Source organism: Carcharodon carcharias, chromosome 12, assembly GCF_017639515.1.
Source record: "Carcharodon carcharias isolate sCarCar2 chromosome 12, sCarCar2.pri, whole genome shotgun sequence".
In the NCBI taxonomy this organism is placed as follows: Eukaryota; Metazoa; Chordata; class Chondrichthyes; order Lamniformes; family Lamnidae; genus Carcharodon; species Carcharodon carcharias.
The window spans coordinates 473259-499086 of record NC_054478.1 but is presented as its reverse complement, the minus strand read 5'-3'; the positions used below and the strand labels follow the sequence as shown (position 1 = coordinate 499086).

Below are 25828 nucleotides of genomic sequence, written 5' to 3'. Positions count from 1 at the left end.
GAAAGTATTCAATGAGGATTGTATCCACATCTTCCGGGTCCACACAGATTACCTCAGTGGTCCCTAACTGGCCCTGCTCTTTCCCTAATTATTCTCTTGTTCTTTATATATTTAAAAAATCCCTTTGGGTTTTCCTTTATTCTACTCACCAGTGCTTTCTCATGCACTCTTTTAGCTTTCCTAATTTCCTTTTTAAGTTCCTCCTTACACTTTTTATATTCCTCTTGGGACGCTGCCATATTGAGCCCTTGCTATCTGCCATATGCTTCTCTTTGTTTCTTAATCCTAACCTTTATGTCCCTTGACATCCAGGATTTTCCAGGCTTGGTCTCCCACTTTGTCTTTACGTGAACATATTTGCCCTGTACTCTCGCTATTTCCTCCTTGAATGCCTCCTACTGCTCAGACACAGTTTTATCGACAAGTAGCTGCTCCCAGTCCACTTGGGCCAAATCGTATCTCATTTTAGTAAAATTAGCCTTTCCCCAGTTTAGAACTTTTATTCCCAGCCTAACCTTATCCTTTTCCATAACTATCCTAAATCTAACTGAGTTATGGTCTATCTCCAAAATGCTCCCCAACTGATAGGCCTTCCACCTGCCCGGGCTTATTTCTGAATATTAGGTCCAGAACTGTCCCCTCCCTTGTTGGGCTTTCTACGTACTGTCTAAAAAAGTTCTCCTACATGCAACTTTAGAATTTTGCTCCCTCCTTACCTCCTTACACTAAAACTATCCCAGTTAATATTTGAGCACTTAAAATCCCCTACTATTAATGCTTTATTATTCTTTCAGTTCTCTGAAATTTGATTATATATTTGATCCTCTATCTCTCCCTGACTGTTTGGCGGCCTATAGTGCACACCCAACAGCGTGTTTGCCCCTTTTGTGTTTTTACTTCTACCCATATGGACTCATTTGATGATCCTCCCAGGATATCATCCCTGCTATAATTGATTCCTTGGTCAATAATGTGACACCCCCTCCTCATCTCGTCTCAATATACCATAACCCAGGAATATTGAGCTGCCAATCCTGCCCTTCTTTTGGCCAAGTCTTGGTCATAGCTATGATACCATACTCCCACGTGCCTATCTGTGCCCTCAGCTCGTCTGTCTTATTCCTCAAGTTCCTTGCATTAAAATATATCCCATTTAGCCTTGCTAAACTCACTCCTTTCTTTCTAGCCTATGTTTCCTCTGCCTTTCAGACTCACTCACCAGTGTTTAACTTCTAATTCCATCTCAGCTTCTCTCCTCTCTGAACTACATTTCAGGATCCCATTCCCCCTGCCAATTTAATTTAAATCCACCCCAAACAGCATTAGCAAAGCTGCCCTTGAGGATGTTGGTCCTGTTCCTGTTCAGACGTAATCTGTCCAACTTGTACAGGTCCCATCTCCTCCAGAAATGATCCCAATGCCCCAGGAATCTAAAACCCTCCCTCCTGCACCATCTCTCCAGCCACGCATTCATCTGCTCCATCCTTCTGTTCCTATATTCAATACTGTGTGGCACCGGGAGTAATCCAGAGACTGCTACCTTTGAATTCCTGCTTTTCAATTCCCTACCCAACTCCCCAAAGTCTGCTTGCAGGACATAATTTCTCTTTCCTCGTACATCAATGGTCCCAACATGGACCATAACCTCCCCCTTCAGAATGCTCTGCAGCTGTTCCGTGACATCCTTGACCCTGGCACCCGGGAGGCAACATACCATCCTGGAGTTACATCTATGGCCGCAGAAGCACCTGTCTACTCTCTTCACTAATGAATCCCCTACCAATACTGCCCTTCCACACTTCTTCCTCCCCCCGCCCAGAGCAGCTGGACCACCCACAGTGCCATGGACTTGGCTCTGGTTGGCCTCCAAAGAGGAAATGTCACTCTCACCATTTTCCAAGGCCAAAAACTGTTTGTGAGCGAGTGCACTCAGGGGATTCTCTCACTTCCTGCCTGGTCCCTTTCTTCTGTCTGGCGGTCACCATTCCCTCTCTGCTTGCACTTCCTTTAGCTGCGGGGTGACCATGTCCTGAAATGTGCTATCCACGAGCACCTCAGCCTCGTGAATGCACCGTAGTGCCCCCAGCTGCAGCTCAAGCTCCAAAACCTGGAGCTCGAGTTGCTCCAGTCGGAAGCATCTCCTACACACAGTCATCCAGATCGCCAGGAGCACTGAGGATTTCACACGCAGCGTAGGATTCACAAATCATGGGACCGAGCTCCCCAGGCATGCCTTAACTAATTAGAATAGAATATGGACCCTTGCTTTTATTTTACCCTTACTCCTTCTTGAGTATAGGCTAGATGCTAGTTCCTCTAGATAGGCTAGATCCTCTAGGTGCTGCTGACTGCCTGTCCCAAGATGGTCCCCTCATACTCTCCTCCGTTCTTCTCAACCTGAGATTAAGTCAGTCTATTCACTACCTTGGTGTCATATTTGTCTTCTTGCTCAGAACTCTCCTGTAACTAATGAGAGCAGACTACTTGGCTTCAATAGACAGCTTCCACCATAGCGATGTTAGCCTTGAACCAGTCAACATTTTTCCCATTCTTGCTTCTCGTATGTTGGGAATGTGGTATTGCCAATGGCCTCAAACCATGTTCCATTGCAGTTTTTCACTCAGTGGGAATACCGGAGCGTGCCTATTCAATCAAATTGAGGAACTATTGGTTTTTATCTGGGTACATAGGAAGGTAGAGTTTAGGAGCAGGGGTAGGCTGTTCGGCACTTAAGCATGTTCCACCATTCAATAAAATCATGGCTGATCTGGCTGTGGTCTCAGCTCCACTTTCCTGTCTGCCCCCCATAACCTTTGACTCCCGTGTCGACCAAAAACCTGTCTAACTCAGCCTTGAATAAATTCAATGACCCAGCCCCCACTGCTCTCTGGGGAAGAGAATTCTGCAGACAAATGAGCCTCAGTGAGCAAAAAAAATCTCATTTCAGTCTTAAAAGGGAGACTTCTTATTCTTAAACTGTGTCCTCTGGTTCTAATCTCTCCTACAAGTGGAAACATCCTCCTGGTATCCACCCTATCAAATCCCCTCAGGATCTTATATGTTTCAATAAGATCATCTTTCATTCTTCTAAACCCCAATGGGACTTGGCCCAACCTGTTCAACCTTTTTTCATAAGATACGCCCCTCATCCCAGGAATGAGTCGAGTGAACCTTCTCTGAACTGCTCCTAACAAAACTATATCTTTTTTCAAACAAGTAGACGAAAACTGTACATGGTATTCCAGATGTGGTCTCACCAAGGAACTGTACAGCTGCAGTAAAACTCCCCTACTTTATATTTCATTCCCCTTGCAATAAATGCCAACATACCATTTGCCTTCCTAATCACTTGCTGTACCTGCATACTAATGTTTTGTGATTCACGTACCAGGACATCCAGATCCCTCTGTACCACCGAATTCCAAAATCCCTCTCCATTTAAATTATATGGTTTTCTATTTCTTTTCTATTTTTCCTTCTAAAGTGGACAAATCACATTTTCCCAAATTGTTCTCCATCTGCCACATTTTTCCCAACTCAATTAACCTGCCCAACCAGCAGGCAGTATGGCTGACAGTGATACAAGGATGACATTTCTACTTTGAATGAAAAAGCTTCAAGGGTTGCATCCTAACCCTGGTACATACCAGAGAGTGATCTGTGTCATAGTCAGTGCTGTGGCAGCTGTGTGTTGAGAATGTTTTTCAGAGTCATGTCTGGTGATGATCAAATCCAGCTGGTGCCAGTACCCTGACCTTGGATGTCTCCAGGGCACCTTGTGGCTGTTTTTTACTGAAAGGTGTTAGTTATACAAAGCTTGTGATAGAAACAAAGCTCAAGCAGTTTCTGTCCATTCTCATTTATCATTCCTGGGCCATGTCACCCTGTCTATGCCCAATCCTGCATTAAAATCCTCCAGCAGGTAAAGATATTCTGAACTAGCAGTGTCAGCGTCAAACTCCTCATACAACTGGTCTTTCACCTCTGTAATGGTGCATACTCAAGAGGTTAACTGGCCCTGTTTGAGTTGAGAGGTGGGTGGAGAGAACACGTTCTGAATCATTTGTGGGGGGGTTCTATCATAAAAAGTAGCAAGTTCCTTACAGCAAAGCCTTCACCATGCTCACGTTTCCTCTGAACTCTTCCCTTGCCAGATGAATGTGTAATGTTTTTCTTTCAGTGACCTGCTCTCAGCAAACCTAGTCTGTTGTAGGAAGCTATGTCAATGTTCAGACTATCAAGTGCCATGTCAATCACAGCTGCCTTGCATCCATTATTAACCAGCTTCAAGTTGTCTGTCAGTGCTGATGGCTGCACAATGTTCAGCACCATTCGTGACGCCTCAGGTACTGAAGCAGTCCATGTCCAAATGCAGCAAGACCTAGACAATATCCAGGCTTGGGCTGACAAGTGGCAAGTAACATTCGCATTTGCCTATATTGTGGGCCAGGCAATGATCATCTCCAATAAGAGAGAATCTAACCATCATCCCTTGACGTTCAATGGCATTATCATCCCCCACTATCAACATCCTGGGGGTTACCATTAACCAGAACCTGAGTTACACTAGCCATATAATACTGTGGCTACAAGAGCTGCTCAGTGGCTAGGAATTCTGCGGCAAGTAACCCACCTCCTGGCTCTCCAAAGCCTGTCCACCATCTACAAGGCACAAGTCAGGACAGTGATGGAATACTCCCCACTTGCCTGGATGAGTGCAGCTCCTACAACAGTCAAAAAGCTCGACATCATCCAGGACAAAGCAACCCGCTTGATTGGCACCACATCCACAAACATTCACTCCCTCCACCACCGACGCACAGTAGCAGCAGTATGCCCCATCTACAAGATGCACTGTAGGAGTTCACTAAGGTTCCTTAGACAGCACCTTCCAAACCCACAACCACGACCATCTAGAAGGACAAGGGCAGCAGATAGGCGGGAACGTCACCACCTGGAAGCTCCTCTCCAAGTCACTCGCCATCCTGACTTGGAAATATATCGTCGTTCCTTCACTGTCGCTGGGTTAAAATCCTAGAATTCTCTCCCTAACAGCACTGTATGTGTACCTACACCACATGGACTGCACCAATTCAAGAAGGCAGCACACCAGCACCTTCTCAAGGGTAACTAGGGATGGGCAATAAATGCTGGCCCAGCCAGCAAAACCCACATCCCATGAATAAAAAAGTGCTATGCATATGGTCTAGATACTCCAGCTTGCCAATCAAACAGTTGACATCTTCTTTCTTTTCATTTGTTTCATTCATTTGTCTTGATTCCGTCCACTTGTTGAGCAGTGTTGGGGCCTCAACTTTTTACAATTTACATAAATGACTTGGATGAAGGAACCAATGATATGGTTGCTAAATTTGCTGATGACACAAAGGTAGGTGGGAAAGTAAGTTGTGAAGAGGGCATAAGGAGGCTACAAAGTGACATAAATAGCTTAAATGAGTGGACAAATGCGAAATTGTCCATTTTGGCAGGAAAAATAAAAAAGCACATTATATAAATGGTGAGAGATTGCAGAGCTCTGAGATGCAGAGAGATCTGGGTGTTCCAGTGCATAAATCTACAAAAGGCTAGTATGCAGGTATGGAAGTAATTAGGAAAGCTAATAGAATGCTATCATTTATGGTGAGGGGAATTGAATATAAAAGTAGGGAGGTTACGCTTCAGTTGTACAAGACACTAGTAAGACCACATCTGGAGCACTGCATACAGTATTGGTCTCCTTACTTAAGGCACAAAGCAGCAGAACTATTTGCCCATAGCTAGGAGTTTGGTTCATGAGTACCATGCTGTATCTACATGCCAGTGGGGCTGCACACTGCATTTCTGGTGACCAAACCTCCTCAGAGTTCCTCTGAAGCTTTAGCCTGGCACTGCAAGCAGCATAGCTGATGACTTGCTATTGGAGAAGCTGCATACTGACAGGGAGAGACTTGCACTCTAGCTCTCCCTTTTTCACATTGCTGCTAGCCAGTGGTATTGGCTGAAGATGAGAAGCAAAATCATAGTACATGAAAAAAAGCACGCTAACTTTCTTCACCCACACACCAGATGCATCCATTGACCTGTTAGACACATTCTCATTCATGTCTTCATTTCCTATTCTACCCTCTGTAAACTTGAGATCATCCAAAATTCAGCTGCCCATGTCTTAGCTTGCAACAAGTCCCGTTCCCCTTTCACCACCTGTGCTTGCTAACCTAAACTGGTCAGTCCTAGTCAAACAACAGCTTGATTTTAAAATTCTCACCCTTATTTTCAAATCCCTCCATGGTCTTGTCGCTCCCTATCTCTGTAATCTCCTTTGCCCTACAACTCTCCAACATCTCTGTGCTCCTTTTAATTCTGGCCTTTTATTCATTCCCAATTATAATTGCTCTACTATTGGTGGCTGTGCCTTCAGTTGCCTATGCCCCAAGTTCCGGTATTCCCTCCCTAAACCTCTCTTTCTTACTTCAAGATATCCCTTAAAACCTATTTTGACCAAGCTTTTGGCCATCTGATCTAACATCTAATGTGGCTCAGTGTCATAAATAAAATCATAGAATGGTTACAGCACAGAAGGGGGCTATATGGCCTGTTATGTATGTGCTGGCCCTATGAAGGAGCAATTCACCTGGTGCCACTCCTTTGTTTTTTCCCCATAACCCTGCACATTTTTCCTTCTCAGATAATGATCCAGCTCACTTTTGAAAACCTCAGTTAACTCTGCCTCCACCACACTCTCAGGCAGTGCATTCTAGACCCTAACCACTCGCTGCGTGAAAAAGTTTCTCTCATGTCGGCATTGTTTCTTTCGCCAAGTACCTCAAATCCGTGTTCTCTGGTTCTCGATCCTTCCGCCAATGGGAAGTTTCTCCCTATTGTTATGAAAATATAATAATTTTCATAATATTTTTCTGGTTTGTTGTAAAGTAGGTTTATGGGTGAGAGTGTAGATGGTTCTGTCTGCGTGACTTAATTACATTTGGAGTCAGGTAGACTGCAAGCTTGAAATTATCAAAAGAATCTAGATATAGAAATGTACTTGAAATGCTAATGAGTACACACGGATGCCATCTTATCATGTAAGGTGTGAAGAGAATTTGCATTTTCAGATAAGTGAAGGGATTGTTTGGATTTCAAAGAGATGTTAGTATGTTTACAGCTAGCCAGATAAGCAAGACTAAGGAGTGTTTATTTTTCCCAAAGGTTACTGACAATATTGGCAACATAGAAGTTTTATATTATGGGAAAGGTACAGTTCCAAAGGTGCATGGAGCAATGGAATTTACATATTAAAGAGAGAAACATATATAAAGGAGAATGAAAGGCTATGTGAGGGCCATGTAAGATCCAACAGGAGTGTGTGTGAAACAGCCTTTGGGAAGCCTCCAACCATTTGTGCATAAGACTGTTGTGTTCAATAACTGAAGTTGGAGAAAACCGTTTGGAATTCCACTGTCAATTGGGTAGTGTGGTAACTTGCTGGTTTGTTCTTTTAAATCTACAATCTATTTTCGACTGTTGCCTTAAAGGGGGAATGTAATTAGGAACAAAAACAGAATTACCTGGAAAAACTCAGCAAGTCTGGCAGCATCGGCGGAGAAGAAAAGAGTTGACGTTTCGAATCCTCATGACCCTTCGACAGAACTTGAGTGAATCCAAGGAAGGGGTGAAATATAAGCTGGTTTAAGGTGTGTGCATGTGTGTGTGTGTGTGTGGGGGGGATTGGGTGGGGGGAGAGAAGTGGAGAGGGTTGGTGTGGTTGTAGGGACAAACAAGCAGTGATAGAAGCAGATCATCAAAAGATGTCACAGACAACAGAACAAAAGAACACATAGGTGTTAAAGTTGGTGATATTATCTAAACGAATGTGCTAATTAAGAATGGATGGTAGGGCACTCAAGGTATAGCTCTAGTGGGGGTGGGGGAGCATAAAAGATTTAAAAATATTTTAAAATTATGGAAATAGGTGGGAAAAGAAAAATCTATATAATTTGTTGGAAAAAACAAAAGGAAGGGGGAAGAAACAGAAAGGAGGTGGGGATGGAGGAGGGAGCTCAAGACCTAAAATTGTTGAATTCAATATTCAATCCGGAAGGCTGTAAAGTGCCTAGTTGGAAGATGGGGTGTTGTTCCTCCAGTTTGCGTTGGGCTTCACTGGAACAATGCAGCAAGCCAAGGACAGACATGTGGGCAAGAGAGCAGGGTGAAGTGTTAAAATGGCAAGCGACAGGGAGGTTTGGGTCATTCTTGCGGATAGACTGCAGGTATTCTGTAAAGTGGTCACCCAGTTTACGTTTGGTCTCTCCAATGTAGAGGAGACCACATTGGGAGCAACAAATGCAGTAGACTAAGTTGGTGGAAATGCAAGTGAAATGCTGCTTCACTTGAAAGGAGTGTTTGGACCCTTGGACGGTGAGGAGAGAGGAAGTGAAGGGGCAGGTGTTACATCTTTTGCGTGGGCATGGGGTGGTGCCATAGGAGGGGGTTGAGGAGTAGGGGGTGATGGAGGAGTGGACCAGGGTGTCCCGGAGGGAACGATCCCTACGGAATGCCGATAGGGGGGGTGAAGGGAAGATGTGTTTGGTGGTGGCATCATGCTGGAGTTGGCGGAAATGGCGGAGGATGATCCTTTGAATGTGGAGGCTGGTGGGGTGATAAGTGAGGACAAGGGGGACCCTATCATGTTTCTGGGAGGGAGCAGAAAGCGTGAGGGCGGATGCACGGGAGATGGGCCGGACACGGTTGAGGGCCCTGTCAATGACCGTGGGTGGAAAACCTCAGTTAAGGAAGAAGGAGGACATGTCAGAGGAACTGTTATGTAATTAGAAGCCAGGTTAATTAGGAATTTTAGGAGTTGTTACAGTAGTAAGTAACTGTGCCCTTATGTATGTGCTTGAAATCTTTTAATTTGTTAATAAATATTTTAATTTAATTTTTCAAATCTCAAGGTCTTAGTGGACTCATTGCTTCTGAATTCAGTGCTCACATCTTCTCATAATAAATGCAAATTACAAAACTGTTGTGATAGTGTGGCCAAGTTTCCTTTGCGGATTTGGTCCGCCTGGCACATATCATCTGCCAAGTCATAACACTACCTCTGTCCAAACCCCTTATGATTTTGAATACCTCTATCAAATTTCCTCTCAACCTTCTCTTCTCCAAGGAGAACAGTCCCAAATTCTCCAATCTATCTTCATAACTGAAGTTCTTCATCCCTGGAAGCATTCTCTTGAACTTTTCTGCATCTTCTTTCTCTTTCATAACAGGGATGTGAAGCACATTGAGACATATAACTATGCTAAAGGTGCTTTGTAAATGTAAATTTTTGTTATTAAATATGATGAAGGTAAGTTCCAGACCCCACCATCTTCTTGTCTCCTTATCTAAGGAAGGTTAGATTTCCTTCGAGGAAATTCTTGGGAATAGAAGGCTGTCCTATGAGGAGAGATTGAATAGAATAGAATGGGTCTTTGGAGTTTAGAAGAATGAGAGGTGATGGTTCTGAAATGTATGAAATTCCGAGGGGTTTGATAGGGTAGATGTTGGGAGACTGTTTTCCCCTGGCTGGAGAGTCTAGAACTAGGGGTTGGCCATTTAGGACTGAGATGAAGAGACATTTCTTCACTCAGAGGATTGTAAATCTTGGATTTTTCTATGAACATAAGAGTTAGGAACAGGAGTAGGCCACTTGGCTTTTCAAGCCTGCTCCACCATTCCACCACTGGAAGAAAAGTGCAGCAGGCTCGAGAGGACGAATGGCCATGCCTGTTCCTATTTTTGTCATGGTTAACCACAGAATCTTCCTCCAACTTCCCTTTGTCATCATCTAGATGGGTGGCACTGCACCAGCCTGGATCCATTTTTATCCAATTAATCACAGCCAGAGAATCACCAACAATGGATTCCCTTCCCGCTCCTGCACTATTGGTATCTGGTATCTTGCAAGGATTTACCCCTAGCCCCCTCCTATTTCTCATCTACATGCTGCCCCTCAGTGACATAATTCAAAAACACTGACAACACCAAGCTCTACATCACCACTTCTCGTCCAGTCCATTCTCTAAATTAGCAGACTGCATGTCCAAAGTCCCAGTATTGAATGAGCAAAACATTAAACATTGGGAAGGTTAAAGCCACTAACTTCTATCGTCAACACAAACTCCATTCCCTAGCTACCAGCTCCATCCATCTTCCTGGCAACTGTCTTCTAAGGCAGAACCAGACTGCTCGCAACATTGGTGTCACATTTGACACTGAGCTGAGCTCCCGACCTCATACCCAAGCCATCATTACGACTGTCTGTTTCTACCTCAGTAATGTCACGGAACTCTGCGCCTGTCTCAGTTCACCTGCTGCTGAAAAAACTTGCAGGGCTAGGTGAAAATTGTGGAGGAGTGGGACCAGCTAACTTGTTCTCTTGCGCAGAGAACCTGAACAAGTCCAATGGGCCAAATGGCCTCCTGTCTTTTTATTCTTTCATGGGCTGTGGACATCGTTGGCTAGGCCAGCATTTATTGCCCATCCTCATTGCCTTTAAGAAGTTGGTGGTGAGCTGCCTTCTTCAACAACTGCAGGATACCTGCTGCAGATACTCCCACAGTGCTGTTAGGAAAGGAGTTCCAGGATTTTGATCCAGTGACAGCGAAGGAACGGTGATATATTTCCAAGTCAGGATGGTGGCTTGATGGGGAACTTGCAGAAGGTGGTGTTATCACTTTTGGAAGCAAGGGGTGTGCGGATTGACAGTATTTTGATATTTGGTGGTGGAGGAGGTGGTGGTCTTTCTATGAGATAGAGGTTGTGGGTTTGGAAGGTGCTGTTGAAGGAGCCTTGTTGAGTTGCTACAGCAACAATAGTGGAGGGAGTAAATGTTTAAGTTTGCGGATGGGAAACCGATTGAGCAGCCTGCTTCGTCCCGGATGGTGTCAAGCTTCTTGAATGTTGTAGGAGCGGCACTCATCCAGGCAAGTGGAGAACATTCCATCACATTCCTGACTTGTGCCTTGTAGATGGTAGGCAGGCTCTGTGGAGCCAGGAGGCGAGGGTTAAGTGGCCTACTTCGGCTCCCAATTCATATGTTCATATCTATGCTCCTATATGGTCGGTCCAGTTCAGTTTCTGGTCAATGGTAACCCCCAGGATGTTGTTGTGGAGGATTCAGTGATGGTAATGCCACTGAATGTCAAGGGGCGACGATTAAATTCTCTTTTGTTGAAGATGGTCACTGTCTTGCACTTGTGTAGCATAAATTGCCACTCATCAGCCCAAGTCTGGATATTGTCCAGGTCCTGCTGCATTTGGACATGGGCTGCTTCAGTATCTGAGGAGTCACAAATGGTGCTAAACATTGTGCAATCATCAGCCAACACCCTTACCTCTGACCTTATGATGGAAGGAAGGTCACTGTTGAAGCAGCTGAGGATGGCTGGGTTTAGGACACTGTCTTGTGGAACTCCTGCAGTGATGTCCCAGGACTGAGGCGATTGACCTCCAACAACCACAACCATCTTCCTTTGTGACTCTAAACAGGACAGAGTTTTCCCTCTGATTCCCATTGACTTCAGTTTTGCTTGGGCTCCTTGATGCCACACTCAGCCAAATACTGCTTTGATGCCAAGGGCATTCACGCTCATCTCACCTCTAGAGTTCAGCTCTTTTGTCCACGTTTGGACCAAGGTGAGGTCAGGAGCTGAGGGACCCTGGCGGAACACAAACTGAGTGTCAGTGAGCAGGTTATGCGGAGCAAGTGTCAACTGATAGCACTGTTACTTTGCTGATGATTGAGAGTAGGCTGATGGGCTGGTAATTGGCTGGGTTGGGTTTGTCCTGCTTTTTGTGCACAGAACATACCTGGGCAATCTTCCACATTGCCAGGTAGATGCCAGTGTTGTAGCTGTACAGGAACAGCTTGGCTAGGGGTGTGGCTAATGCTGCAGCACAAGTGTTCAGTACTATTGCCTGAATATTGTCAGGGCCATAGCCTTTGCTGTATCCAGTGCCTTTATCCATTTATCAATATCACATGGAGTAAATCAAATTGGCTGAAGAGTGGCATCTGTGATGCTGGGGACCACAGGAGGAGGCCAAGATGGATCATCCACTTGGCACTTCTGGCTAAGATGTTCGCAAATGTTTAAGCCTTGTTTTTTGCATTGATGTACTGGACTCCCCCATCATTGAGGATGGGGATATTTGTGGGGTCTCCTCCTCTCGTTAATTGTTTAATTGTCCATCACCATTCACATCTGGTTGTAGTAGGACTGCAGAGCTTAGATCTGATTTGTTGGTTGTGGGATCGCCTAGCTCTGTCTGCTGCTTCTGCTATTTGGCACTCAAATAGTCCTGAGTTGCAGCTTCTTCAGGTCAACACCTCATTGTTAGGTATGCCTGGTGCTGCTCCTGGAATGCCCCCCTGCACCCTTCATTGAACAAGGGTTAATTCCTTGGATTGATGGTAATGGTAGAGTGGAGGATATGCCAGATCATGACTGAATGCAATTCTGCTGCTGCTAATGGCCCGTAGCACCTCCTGCTGTGCTGTAACCATTCTGGGATGTCAGTTTTTCAATGACTGTTCTGATTTTCAGAATTCTATCCTTCGAAAAATGAAGCTCAATTTTTTTTTTGCTTTTTTAAATTACATTTTTAATCTGCATTGCTATTTCTAGTGAATCATATCTAGCGCTAAATCTGATATGTACCAGGCATCACACTGCTCCTAGAACTGCCCCTTACAAGTCCATTAATTTCACTAAAATGCCAATGATGTTACCTTTTCTCCCAGAGTTTCACACAACGCATCCAGAACCAGCCGATGATGCCCAAACACCAGGAACTTGTTCCGGCCGCTCTCCAGCAGATCACTCACATACTCTCTGAAAAACAGGACACATAGTAAATCCAACTTGCTGAGTGGAGGGGGATTATGGGATGGATCCCCAGGGAGGGGCAGAGGGATCACAAGACGGACCCTGTTGAGGGGAAAGGGGATCACGGGATGGACCCCCGGGAAGGGGAGATGGAATGCGGGACAGAACTCCATTAAAGGGAATTAATTAAGGGACAGACCCCAGGGAGCAGAGAGTGATTATGAGATGGACCCACCGGGAGTGGAGTGGGATTCTGGGATGGAACCCGGGGAGGAGAGGCGGATTATGGGACGCACACCCACTGAGGGAGGTCAAACAGTTACAGGGATTACAAAATAAATGGGAAGATGAAATGAGAGATCTTGGTGTACAAGTACACAGGTTCCTGAAGGCAGCAGTTCAAGTAGACAAGGTTGTAAAGGAGGCATATGGAATACGCTCCTTCATTGGCAGAGGTATAGAATATAAAAGAAAGAATATAATGTTGGAATTGTATAAAACACTGGTGAGTCCACAACTGGAGAATTGTGTGCAGTTCTGGTCACCACATTACAGGAAGGATGTAATAGCCCTGGAGAGAGTGCAGAGGAGGTTTACAAGAATGTTGCCAGGGTTAGAAAAGTGTAACTACGAGGAGAGATTGGATAGGTTGGGGTTATTTTCCTTAGAACAAAGAAGGCTGAGAAGTGACTTGATTGAGGTGTACAAAATTATGAGGGGAATAGATAGAGTAGACAGGATAAAATTGTTTCCCTTGATGGAGAATTCTAGAACCGGGGACATAGATTCAAGATAAGTGGCAGAAGGGGAAGGGGGGACATGAGGAAGAACCTTTTTATGCAGAGGGTACTGGGTGTCTGGAATTCACTGCCCAAGTTGGTGGTAGAGGCAGAAACTTTAAACTCTTTAAAAAGTACCTGGATCTTCACCTAAAGTGCTGTAAGCTGCAAGGCTATGGGCCAGGTGCAGGAAGGTAGGATTAGAAAGGGCACCTGGGTGTCCTCGGGCTGGCATGGACATGATGGGCTGAATGGCCTCCTTCTGTGCTGTTACTTTTCTACGGCTCTATGGAGGGGAGGGGGATTACAAGACGGACCCCCACCAAGGGGAGGGGGATTGCGGGACGGACCCCCACCGAAGGGAGGGGGATTACGGGACAGATCCCACCTTACTCACATTATAGATCGAACTTTGGCCTCCGCTGTCCGATTGTAGAAAAGCAACAAAGCCTCCTTCTTCTCTCGTTTCTGTTTCAATAAAATAAAGCAATTTGGAGCAAACAAAACAATCTGAACTCAATTTTTTTTTTTTTAGGAAAATTCTTTGAAATTTTGTCAAACGTGAGGGGTTTTCTATAAGGTGAACCCTGGATAATCCTTTTCTTCTGCCCCAGCAGTACTAAGGCCATACTTTTCCCCAGCACCCCACCCAGAGCATGACCACATCTCAGGCTGGGCCTGGAGAATGGGCTTTCACTGATCTATGTGTTGGACTCTGTCTCTCACCATGAAAGCCTGCAGAATATATCAGACACAGCGTTTTACACTACTTTCTCCCTCAAGTCCACTCTAATGATGGTCCAATTACATACAAAATTATGAATTAAGAGCAGAATAAGCCATTTGGCCCCTTGAGTCTGCTCCATCATTCAATAAGATCTTGGATAATCTGATTATGGTCTCAATCTACATTCTGCCTGCCCCCTCCAATAAATTCCTGACTAACAAGGGAATCAAAGGTTACCTACCTCTGCCTTAAAAATATTCACTGAACCTGCCTCCACAACTCTCTGGGGAAGGGAGTTCCAAAGATTCACGACCCTCGGAAAAACATTTTCCTCATCTCCATCTTAAATGGGAGACCCCTTATTTTTAAGCTGTTTCCCCTAGTTATAGTCTCTCCCGCAAAGGGAAGCATCCTTTCAGCATCCACCCTGTCAAGTCCTCTCAGCATTTGGCCCATCGTTTCCTGCTTTCTGTCTCACTGCTTTCTTGAACAGAGGAGCTACAAACTGATGGGGCCTTCTGGATTCTAGGGAATTTTGGAAAATTAAAGCCAATGCAGCTACTATCTCAGCAGCCACTTCTTTTCAGACTCTAGGATGAAGTGCATCAGGACCTGGGGACTTTTCAGCTTTTAGTTCCAATAATTTTCTCAGTGCCCTTTCCCTGCTGATTGTAATGATCTTAAGTTCTTCCCTCCCTTTCACCTCCTGGTTTACAATTATTTCTGGGATATGAAGATGGACGCAAAATATCTGTTCAATTTATCCGCTATTTCCTTGTTTTTCCATTCTCACTCTCTCGGGGACCAACACTACTTACTCTTTTCCTTTATAAATACCTGCAGAAACTCTTACTATGTTTTATATTTCTAGCTAGCTTTCTCTCGTACTCTAATTTCTCCAACTTTATTAATCTATTAGTTATTCTTTGCCAATTTATTTTCTTTATGTCCTTGCCAATCTTATGACCTGCCACTCACTTTTGAAGAATTATACACTTTTGATTTCAATTTGATTTTATTTTTAACTCCCTTAGTTAGTCATGGATGGTGAGTCCTTCTCTTAAACTATTTCTTTCACACTGGAATGTTACCCTTTCTGAGTATTCTGAAATATCTCCTTAAATGTCTGCCACTGCATCTCCACTGAGGCATCCCTTAACTTAAGTTCCAAGTTCACTATAGCCAGCTCTGTCTTCATGCTCTCATAGTTGCCCTTATTTAAGTTTAAAACACTCATCTTTGATCCACTCCTCTTGCCACCCACCCACCCCAAAACTGAAAATGAAATTCAATCATATTATGATCACTGCTACTTAGGGGCACATTCACTATTACCAGACCTAGTATAACCTGCTCTCTGTTGGTGCTAAAACATGCTGCTCTCAGAAACTGCCTGAAAAAAACTATGAATTCATTGTCCAGGTTACTTTTGCCAATCTGATTAGTCCAATCTATATGTAGATTAAAATCACCCATGATTATCGCCATATCTTTCTCACAAGCCCCCAATATTTCTTCCTGTCTACCCTGTCGTACGGCGTCATCACTGTTAGGGGACCTATAAGCCGCTCCCACAAATGACTTCACACATTTACTATTTCTGATCGCTACCCAAACTGATTCTACATCTTGATCTCCAGAACTAAGGTCATCACTCTCTCCTGTACAAATGTCATCCTTAAATTTACAGAGCGATCCCTCCACCTTTCCTTAGCTTCCTGTCCTTCCTAAAAGTCACATATTCTTGAATATTCAGATCCCAGTCTTTATCATACTGCTGTCATGTCTATGCAAAGGCTATCAGATCATTCATATTTCTATTTATGCTGTCAATTCATCTGTTTTGTTATGAATGCTATGCGCATTCAGATATAGAGTCTTCAGATTTGTCTTTTTATTTTTTTTGTAACCTCTAGCCTTGTGTGTGCTGACGCAGTCTTAGGTTTGTACACTCTATCCCTTCCTGCCACACTCTGATCATCATTTCCCCTATTGCTACCTTGCTCTCTTGTCTTCTCTCTTTAATTGATGACATCTTTCCAAATTTGATCACTTCCCTCCAATATTTAGCTCAAAGCCCTCTCTACCACCCTAGTTATACGACTCATCAGAACATTGGGCCCAGCACTATTCAGGTGTAGACTGTCCCAATAGTACAGCTCCCACTTCGCCCAGCACTGGTGCCTGTGCCCCACGAATCGAAACCCATTCTTCCCGCACCAGTCTTTGAGCCACGTATTAAACTCTCTAACCTGATTTATCCTACACTAATTTGCTCATGGCTCAGGTAATAATCCAGAGATTGTTACCTTTGAGGTTCTGCTTTTTAATTTGGTCTCTAGCTGCTCAGACTCACTCGGCAGAACCTCTTTCCTAGTCCGATCTATGTCGTTGGTACCTACATGGACCACGACCACTGGATCCTCCCCCTCACATTGCAAGTTCCTTTCTATCACTGAGCAGATCAAAGAATCACAGAATCTTAATGGCACAGAAGGCAGCCATTCGGCCCATCATGTCTGCACTGGCTCTCCAAATGAGTATTATGACCTGGTGCCATTGCCCTGCACTGTCCCTGTACCCTTGCACATTGTTCCTATTCAAATAATCATCTAATGTCCTCTTGAATGCCTCGATTGAACCTGCCTCCACCATACTTCCAGGCAGTGCATTCCAGACCCAAACCACTCATTGTGTCAAAAAGTTTTTTCTCACATCACACTTGCTTCTTGTGCCAGTCACTTGAAATCTGTGCCCTCTCGTTGTTGATCCTTTTATGAGCAGGAACAGCTTCTTCCTACCTACTCTGTCCAGTCTTCCCATGATTTTGAACATTTCTATCTCCTCTCAGCCTTCTCTCTCAAAGGAGAACAGACCCAACATTCTATTCTCATAGCTGAAGTTTCTCATCCCTGGACCCATTCTTGTAAACCTCTTCTGCACTCTCTCAAATGTGTTCATATCCTTCCTAGAGTGTCGTGCCCAGAACTATATACAATACTCCAGCTGAGGTCTAACAATTGTCTTACATAAATTCAGCATAACCTTCCTGCTCTTGTACTCTATGCTGCTATTAATAAAACCCAGGATACCATGTGCTTTATAAACTACTCTCTCCACCTGTCCTGCCACCTTCAATGACCTATGCACATTTACACCCAAGTCTTTCTGCTCCTGCACCCCCTTCAAAATTTCACCCCTTATTTTATATTGTCTGTCCATGTTCTTCCTACCAAAATGCATCACCTCACACTTCTCAGCATTGAACTTCATCTGTCACCTATCTGCCTACTCCACCAACATGCCTATGTCCTCTTGAAATTCCTTACCCTCCTCCTCGCAGTTCACAACACTCCTAAGCTTCAATTCATCCGCAAACTTTGAAATTGTCCCCTACACAACAAGATCTAAATCATTAATAGATATCAAGAAAAGCAAGGGTCCCAATACCGACCCCTGGGGAACACCACTACCAAACTTCCTCCAGCTCGAAAAACATCCATTGACCAGTACTCTCTGCTTTCTATTTTTCAACCAATTTTGTATCCACATTGCTACTGTCCCTTTTATTCCAAAAGCAATAACTTTTCTCACAAATTGGTTGTGTGGCACTTTGTCAAATGCCCTTTGAAAGTCCATGTACACCACATCAACAGCATTACCCTCATCGACTTTTTCTGTTATCTCTTCAAAAAAAAAAACTCCAGCAAGTTAGTTAAACACAATTTCCCCTTTAGAAATCCATGCTGGCTCTAGCTTATCAATCCATATTTTTCTACTTGACTACTAATTCTATCTCGAATAATTGTTTCTAGAATCATCTCCACCACTGAAGTTAAACTGACTGGTCTATAATTGCTGGGCTTATCCTTACAACCTTTTTGAACAAGGGCATAATGTTTGCAATTCTCCAATCCTCTGGCACCATTCATGATTCTAGTAAAAACTGAAAGATTATGGCCAGTGCCCCTGCAATTTCCACTCTCACTTCCTTCAATATCCTTGGATGCATCTCATCTGGTCCTGGCGCCTCGTCAACTTTAAGTCTATTCAACACTTCCTCCTCATCAATGTTGTACCTTTCTAGTGACAGGGTTTCCTTGTCTGTCACCATGTCTTGGGTAGCATCTACCTCCTTGGTAAAGACAGATACAAAGTATTCATTTCATACCTCAGCCATGGCCCTCCATCCATGTGTAAATTCCTTTTTAGGTCCCTAATCAGCCCTACTTCTACTTTTACCACCATTTTACTATTTATATACCTGTAGAAGACTTTGGGATTCCCCTTTATGTTGGCTGCCAGTCTTTTCTCATAATCCCTCTTTGCTTCTCTAATATGCTTTTTCACCTCCCCTCTAAACCTTCTGTATCCATTTGGTTCTCAATTGTATTTTCTACCTGACCCCTGTTATCAGTGCCTTTTCTCTTCTTTATCTTAATTTTATCTTGTTTTTCATCCAGGGAGCTCTGGAGTTGTTTGTCCTACCTTTCCCTATCGATGGAATATACCTTGACTGTGCCCGAACTGATTCTTTTTTGAAGGTAGCCCAATGTTTAGCTAGTTTTTTCTGCCAACCTTTCATTCCAGTCTATCTGGCCCAGGTCCATTCTTGCCCCATCGAAGTCTGCTCTCATCCAGTTAGTTATTTTTACTCTGGATTGCCTATCGTCCTTTTCTATCATCATCTTAAAACATACTATACAATGATCCTAAATGTTCCCCCACTGACACTTGATCTACTTGGCCCACTTCATTTCCAAGAACCAGGTCCAACACTGCATCTTTTCTTGTTGGATTGGACACATAGTACTGTAGAGAATTCTCCTGAACACAATCTAGGAACTTTTGCCCCTCTCTGCCCTTTACACCAGTCTACATTTGGGTAATTAAAGACCTCTTTATAACTACTCTATAATGCCTGCTTCTCTCTGTAATTACGCCGCAGATAGGTTCTTCTTCGTCCTTCTTACTATTTGGCGGTATATAGGCTACATTAAGCAATGCAATTGCACCTTTTTTGTTCCTTAGCTCTAGCCAAATTGATCCAATCCTTGAACCCTCTGGGACATCCTCTTTCTCCAGCACTGTAATGCTCTCCTTAACCAATAATGCCACCCATTTTCCTTTCCTTCCTTTCATTCTTTCATGGCCAACAAATGCAGGCCATGAAAGAATAAAAAAAAACTTTTGTCTCAAAAGATCGAAGGTCAATATTACTGGACTAGTATCTCTAGTTTGCAGAGTTGGTAAATGTGAAGGTTTCACAGAATCACAGAATTTTAACTGCACAGGAGGAGGCCATTTGGCCCAACGTGTCTGCACTGGCTCTCCAAATGAGCATTATAACCTAGTGCCATTGCCCTGCCTTTTCCCCATAACCCTGCACATTGCTTTTATTCAAATAATCTTCCAATGTCCTCTTGAATGCTTCAATTGAACCTGCCTCCACCATACCACCAGTCAGTGCATTCTAAAGCCAAACCACTTATGTGAAAAAGTTCTTGCCATGTCACATTTGATTCTTTTGCAAATCACTTTAAATCTGTGCCCTCTTGTTCTTGATCCTTTTACAAGTGGGAACACCTTCTCCCTATCTGCTCTGTCCCGCCCCCTCATGATTTTGAACATCTCTATCAAATCTCCTCTCAGCCTTCTTCTCTCCAAGGGGAACAGTCCCAAACTCTCCAATCTATCCTCATAGCTGAAGTTTCTCATCCCTGGACCCATTCTTGTAAACCTCTTCTGCACTCTCTCCAATGTGTTCACATCCTGCCTGTCGTGTGGAGCCCAGAACTATACACAATACTCCAGCTGAGGTCTAACAATTATCTTGCATAACTTCAGCATAACCTCCCTGCTCTTGTACTCTAAGCCCCTATTAATAAAACCAAGGATACTATGTGCTTTATTAACTACTCCCTCCACCTGTCCTGCTACCTTCAATGATCTATGCACGCATACATAAGATAAAAGCAAAATACTGCAGATGCTGGAAATCTGCAACAAAAACAGAAAATGCTGGGAAAACTCAGCAGGTCTAGCAGCATCTGTGGAGAAAGAGTTAACGCTTCGAGTCCGTATATCCGGCTCTGAAGAAGGGTCATACGGACGGATCATAACTCTGTTTCTCTCTCCACAGGTGCTGCTAGACCTGCTGAGTTTTTCCCGCATTTTCTGTTTTTGTTTGCACATATACACCCAAGTCTTTCTGCTCCTGCACCCTCTTCAGAATTTCACCCCTTATTTTATATTGTCTGTCCATGTTCTCCTTACCAAAATGCACCACCTCACACTTCCCTGTATTGAACTTCATCTGCCACCTATCCGCCCATTCCACTAATTTGTCAATGTCCTTTTGAAGTTCTACACTGTCCTCCTTGCAGCTTACACACTCCCAAGTGAGTGGTCAGTTCGAGGGATATTCTACTTGGATTGACAGTTCTGTATCGAAAACTTCCCTAAAACTGGGCAGAGGGATTGGACAAAGTGTGTCAGTCCTTCTGTGCATGTGCACCCATTTCAGCATGAGTCTGTGCACTCAATCATTCGGGGCCACGAACACATCTGGACTCCAGAAAATTGATTGTAGAGGAAACCGAAAGCGAGACCTGCTAAAGCACACTGCTTTGCCGGGACTAGAGCCTGAACCACACAATTACAACATTAGGATGTCGCGGGCTACTAATTTGAATCAAACAGGAATGAATTCACAAACTACCTGTGCAACACAAGTTGTCAGAAAACAACTCACCAAAAGTACCAGTAGCTGCCACAGATTAGTGAGGTTAATAGTGTAAAACACAGGTTTGTAGTAACTTGATCAAACTCAAAAATTGCCCAAATTTTACCAGCATGCTTCATAAGGTCTGAAGACCTTTGCAAATTAAGTTGTACTGCTGAATTGTTGCAAGCTGTTTCTCACAGATAAGGAAGACCCTGCACACGAGTAAACTGCAGAGGCTGTAACTGGTACAAGTCATTCCTAAGACTAATAAGGCGGGTGAGAGAATCTGCGCATCAATTATATTAATTGGGAATTGAACTTGAAGGTGGGCTTTTACTCCATGGTTTTAGACAAAGAACCCAACATACCATTGGACATTATGTATTAAGAAGAACTTTTATAGGACAATAAAGTCTTGTCAATATAACATTCAGGCCCATTCATGAAAAAGGTATAAAAGATTTTATAAAAAGGCATTCACTGCTGCTGTTGAGGACAACTTGGCAAGTTGCCAGTTAAAGATCCAGGCCGAGTCACTGCCAAACTGACCATTCGCTAGCGTCCATACGTATGAGGTTTTTGCTTGAGCTTAAAGGGATCATGCATGCTTATGTGTATTTTGGGTTTACTTTGTGACAATTACTATTGGATGTTTACTTGTGATCTTTTGCTGATATTCAAGTAAAAGGAACTTATGGCAGAAATCTTTTGTTTGGCATTGTTTGTTCCATTGGCCAGAACTCTGTAAACTGTTTGACAAAAAGTCTTACAAAACGCAACTATGAACTCACAAAATACTAATGTGATTAAAGCAGCAATCCATAGAAAGCACAAAGGTTAGCTTCTAATGACAGTACTACAAATTACTATTGAGGTAATGATTAAAGCGGCAAACTGCAACAACAGACTACCACAATATTCACTGCAAAGCAAAGCACAGCGAGAGATGCCAAGATCCAAGTAGCAGCAACTTCAGAGACCAGATTCCACATGCTTCAGGTTCTGGGCTCTGCAAGGCAACATGTTTCAGCAGGTCCCAGTTCTGGTTTCCTCTGTTGTTAGACTCTCCAGATGTTAGGCACATGCATGGAGGACTGACAAAAATTCTAAGGTTTCAGAACCTTCTTGCGAGATTGCAACCGAGACTTAATTTTAATTGGAAATTGTGCATCTCGTGATGAATTGGCAAGAGTTGGCATGTATGCTGGCTGCTCAGTGTACTTGATTGTCCTGGGTCAAATGTTGGGGTTCTGGGGTTCCCCAGGTGACCTGGGCTAACACAACAGATAACATTCATTCTTTGTGGGATCCTGCTGTACACAAAATGGCTAACAGGTTTGCAAACAGAAATCCCCCCACTTTCCACTGAGTGAAGTTTGAGACTGGGCCATGTATTGGTGAGAAAGTTGATTTCCTCTCCACATTCCCCAAAATTGTTAGCTCAACAGGCACCCACCGTTTTGTGGTCTTTTGCCATCTCTTTAGCGGCTGCTGCCAATGCTGCTCTGGCCTTTGCACTCACACCCTCGGGCTCCACAAGCACCACCTTGCGCCGCTTGGCTGGCAGCTGTGACAGGACATCTGATTTCAGCCGCCTGATCATCACTGACTCCAGAAGCAGGAGGCGCAGTTCCAGCAGGTTGGAAGATCCTGAATAATCCCATCCCCAGGGAAACTGCCAATGATAGAAGAGAGAACATGAGCGGGGTGTGGGGAGAGAGAGGGAGGGGTTAAGGGGAGTGAGAGAGAAGGGAAGAGAAAGGGAGAGGGAGAGAACGAGGTGGGGGGGGTGGAGGGGAGGGGAGAGGGTGTAAATGGTTTGGATTGGGGGATTGTGGGGATTGTATCCATAAATTTAAGTAAATCACCTGTTTCGCAGCACAGTAACGCATCCCAAAGTCATGGAAGTTAGAGAAGAGTTTGGGTCGGAGCACGGTGATCTGACTGTAGAGCTCAGCTGGTCTGGACATGGCTGGTGTCCCAGAGAGAAGAATAAGTCTCTTTGCAGCCTGGGGAAAGATCAGCAACAGGATTGATCTCAGTGCACTGGCCATACCACTCCTCTCTGGCTCACCCTCCCAAAATGCGGAGGTGACAAGAATCAACCAGAGGCAATCTGTTCAAGAGCCTGTGTAAAAGAAAATGGAACACACAGACTCTGGTTGGCACTCTATTCAGATATGCAGAGAAAGGCTGAGGTTCACAGATCAGGTCACCTCCCAACACAGGAGGTGGAATCGTCCCAAATTTGCACTAATTGCAATAGCGGGAGGGTAAAACAACATTTTACCCGCAGGCCACAATGATGGGTTTTCACACCGTTTCGTCCCGAACCTGCCACATTATTTATGCATTCCCAGAAAACATGCCGTTTCTATGGTGGGCAGGCTCTCATTCGCCTGCCTGCCACCACCTCGCAGCTTCAGCACACTGGGCGCCATATTTAAAGTCCAGCCATGCGTACACATCTCAGTGCTTCCAGCCCATGGCTACTGCAAGAAAGATGTCCACGAAAGACAAGAAGACTGAAGCCCCCAGGTTTAGCGACATGTCACTGGAACGCCTTTTGGATGCCACAGGGGCCTGCCGCGATGTCCTCTACCCCTGCTCTGGCCGCAGGGTGGGCAGCTGTGACCAATCAGGCTTGGGAGGTGGTGGCAGTGGTGGTCAGCGCCAATGCCCTTCAAAATAGGACAACCACTCAGTGCCACCACAGCATGAATTGACTCATCTGTTCCACCAAGGTAACTCACTCAACCCATCACTCTCAACTCTCACACTCACAAACCCATCACACATTCACATATTGGAGGAAATTAACATGGCGAGAGAGGAGGTACTATCGGGTTTAGCAGCCTTAAAGTGGATAAATCCACAGGCCCGGATGAGATGTATCCCAGGCTGTTGAGGGAGGCACGGGAAGAGATATCAGGGGCTCTGGCAGTAATTCTCAAATCCAATCTGGCTACAGGTGAGGTGCCAGACGACTGCTAACGTTATCCCATTATTAAAAAAGGAAGGAAGGGATAGACCAGGAAATTACAGGCCAGTCAGTCTAACCTTGGTGGTGGGGAGGTTGCTAGGAAGAATTCTGAAGGACAGAATATATCTGCACTTGGAGAGACACGGAGTAACCAGGGATAGTCAGCATGGATTTGTTAAGGGAAGGCCGTGTTTGACAAATTTGATTGAATTTTTTGAGAAGGTAACGAGGAGTGTTGATGAGAGTAATGCATTTGATGTGGTCTACATGGACTTTAGCAAGGCTTTTGATAAGGTCCCTCATGGCAGACTGGTCAAGAAAGTAAGAGACCACGGGACCCAAGGCAAAGTGGCACATTGGATCCAAAATTGGTTGAGAGGCAGGAAGCAGAGGGTATGGTAGAGGGATGTTTCTGTGACTGGAAGCCTGTTTTCAGTGGGGTTCCACAAAGCTCGGTGCAGGGGCCCTTGCTGTTTGTGGTGTACATAAATGATTGGGACTTAAATGTGGGGGATATGATCAAGAAGTTCACAGATGACACGAAAATTGGCAGGGTGGTAAAAAATAGGGAGGAAGATAGCCGTAAACTGCAGGAGGATACCAATGGACTGGTCAGGTGGGCAGAGCAGCGGCAAATGGAATTCATCCCGGAAAAATGTAAGGTAATGCATTTGGGGAAGGCTAACAAGCCAAGGGATTACACTATGAATGGTAGGTCCCTGGAAAGTACGGAAGATCAGAGAAACCTTGGTGTGCATATCCACAGATCCCTAAAGGAAGCAGGGCAGGTAGATAAGATGATTAAGAAGGCATATGGGATACTTGCTTTATTAGTTGAGGCATAGAACACAAGAGCAGGGAGGTTATGCTGCAACTCTATAAAATACTGGTTAGGCCGCAACTGGATCTGGTCACCACATTATAGGAAGGATGTGATTGCACTGGAGAGGGTGCAGAGGAGATTTACCAGGATGCTGCCTGGGCTGGAGGGTCTGAGCTATGAGGAAAAATTGGGTTGGCTGGGGTTGCTTTTTTTGGAGCAGTGAAGTTGAGAGGGGACCTGATAGAGGTGTATAAGATTATGAGGAGAATAGATAGGGTTGATAGGAAAGCGTGGACACAATGGGCTGAATGGCCTCCTTCCGTGCTGTAGACGTCTATGAGGATCTTGCACCTCAAAGGACAACACCACTCTCACATCTCCATTAGGCTCATAACCTCTGGTACTCACATCCTCATTCCTGTCCATGGCTCCGCTCACCAAACATTCCACATGGTGCCATGCCTCCTGCTTACACTCTCTCCATTTGTCCCCATGCAGGAGAAGCCTGCTCACATCAGCAGGGTGAGGTCCCAGACCAGGGGTGCAGTGGCCCACAGACTCATCCACTCACTTTGAGGAGCGTGCCATCATGCTGACTAGTGAGGATGTGGACCATGTCTGCAGCAACGGTGAGGTCCGCGGCAAACATCCATCTGAGGATCGTGCACCACATCATCCCTCTCTCAATGCAACTGTGAGTACTCTCTCTCCTGTTTTTGACTCTGCTGCCATGCACTACTTATCTCTACTTTGGTACAGAGGGAGCTCCACCAAGGGACCAACACCCTCAGTCAGCCAGTCCCTCAGCTCCATTCATGTCCTCATCTGCAGCCAAGGGGACACCTCTTCCAGCGAAGGGGTGAAAATAAGCAGCCTGGAAGACCTATCACCTCAGTGGGAGCAGCTGGCCCACGAGT

The 25828-nt window shown here is 44.6% G+C and overlaps 1 protein-coding gene across 4 annotated transcripts in view; it reads right to left on the bottom strand.

Annotated features, from left to right (window-relative positions):
- The window catches only part of smarcal1 (SWI/SNF related, matrix associated, actin dependent regulator of chromatin, subfamily a-like 1), a 101241-nt gene that overhangs the window by 21462 nt on the left and 53951 nt on the right, over positions 1-25828 (bottom strand). For 3 of the 4 annotated variants that reach the window (XM_041201198.1, XM_041201199.1, XM_041201200.1), the window contains 4 exons: positions 22974-23114; positions 22562-22780; positions 14049-14119; positions 12776-12878 (listed from right to left, as the gene is read on the bottom strand). In XM_041201198.1, the coding sequence (XP_041057132.1) occupies positions 12776-12878; positions 14049-14119; positions 22562-22780; positions 22974-23114 (534 nt within the window). Of the gene's footprint in view, positions 1-11415; positions 11703-12775; positions 12879-14048; positions 14120-22561; positions 22781-22973; positions 23115-25828 lie in introns of those variants that run through there. The other variant, XM_041201201.1, reaches the window with a different exon arrangement.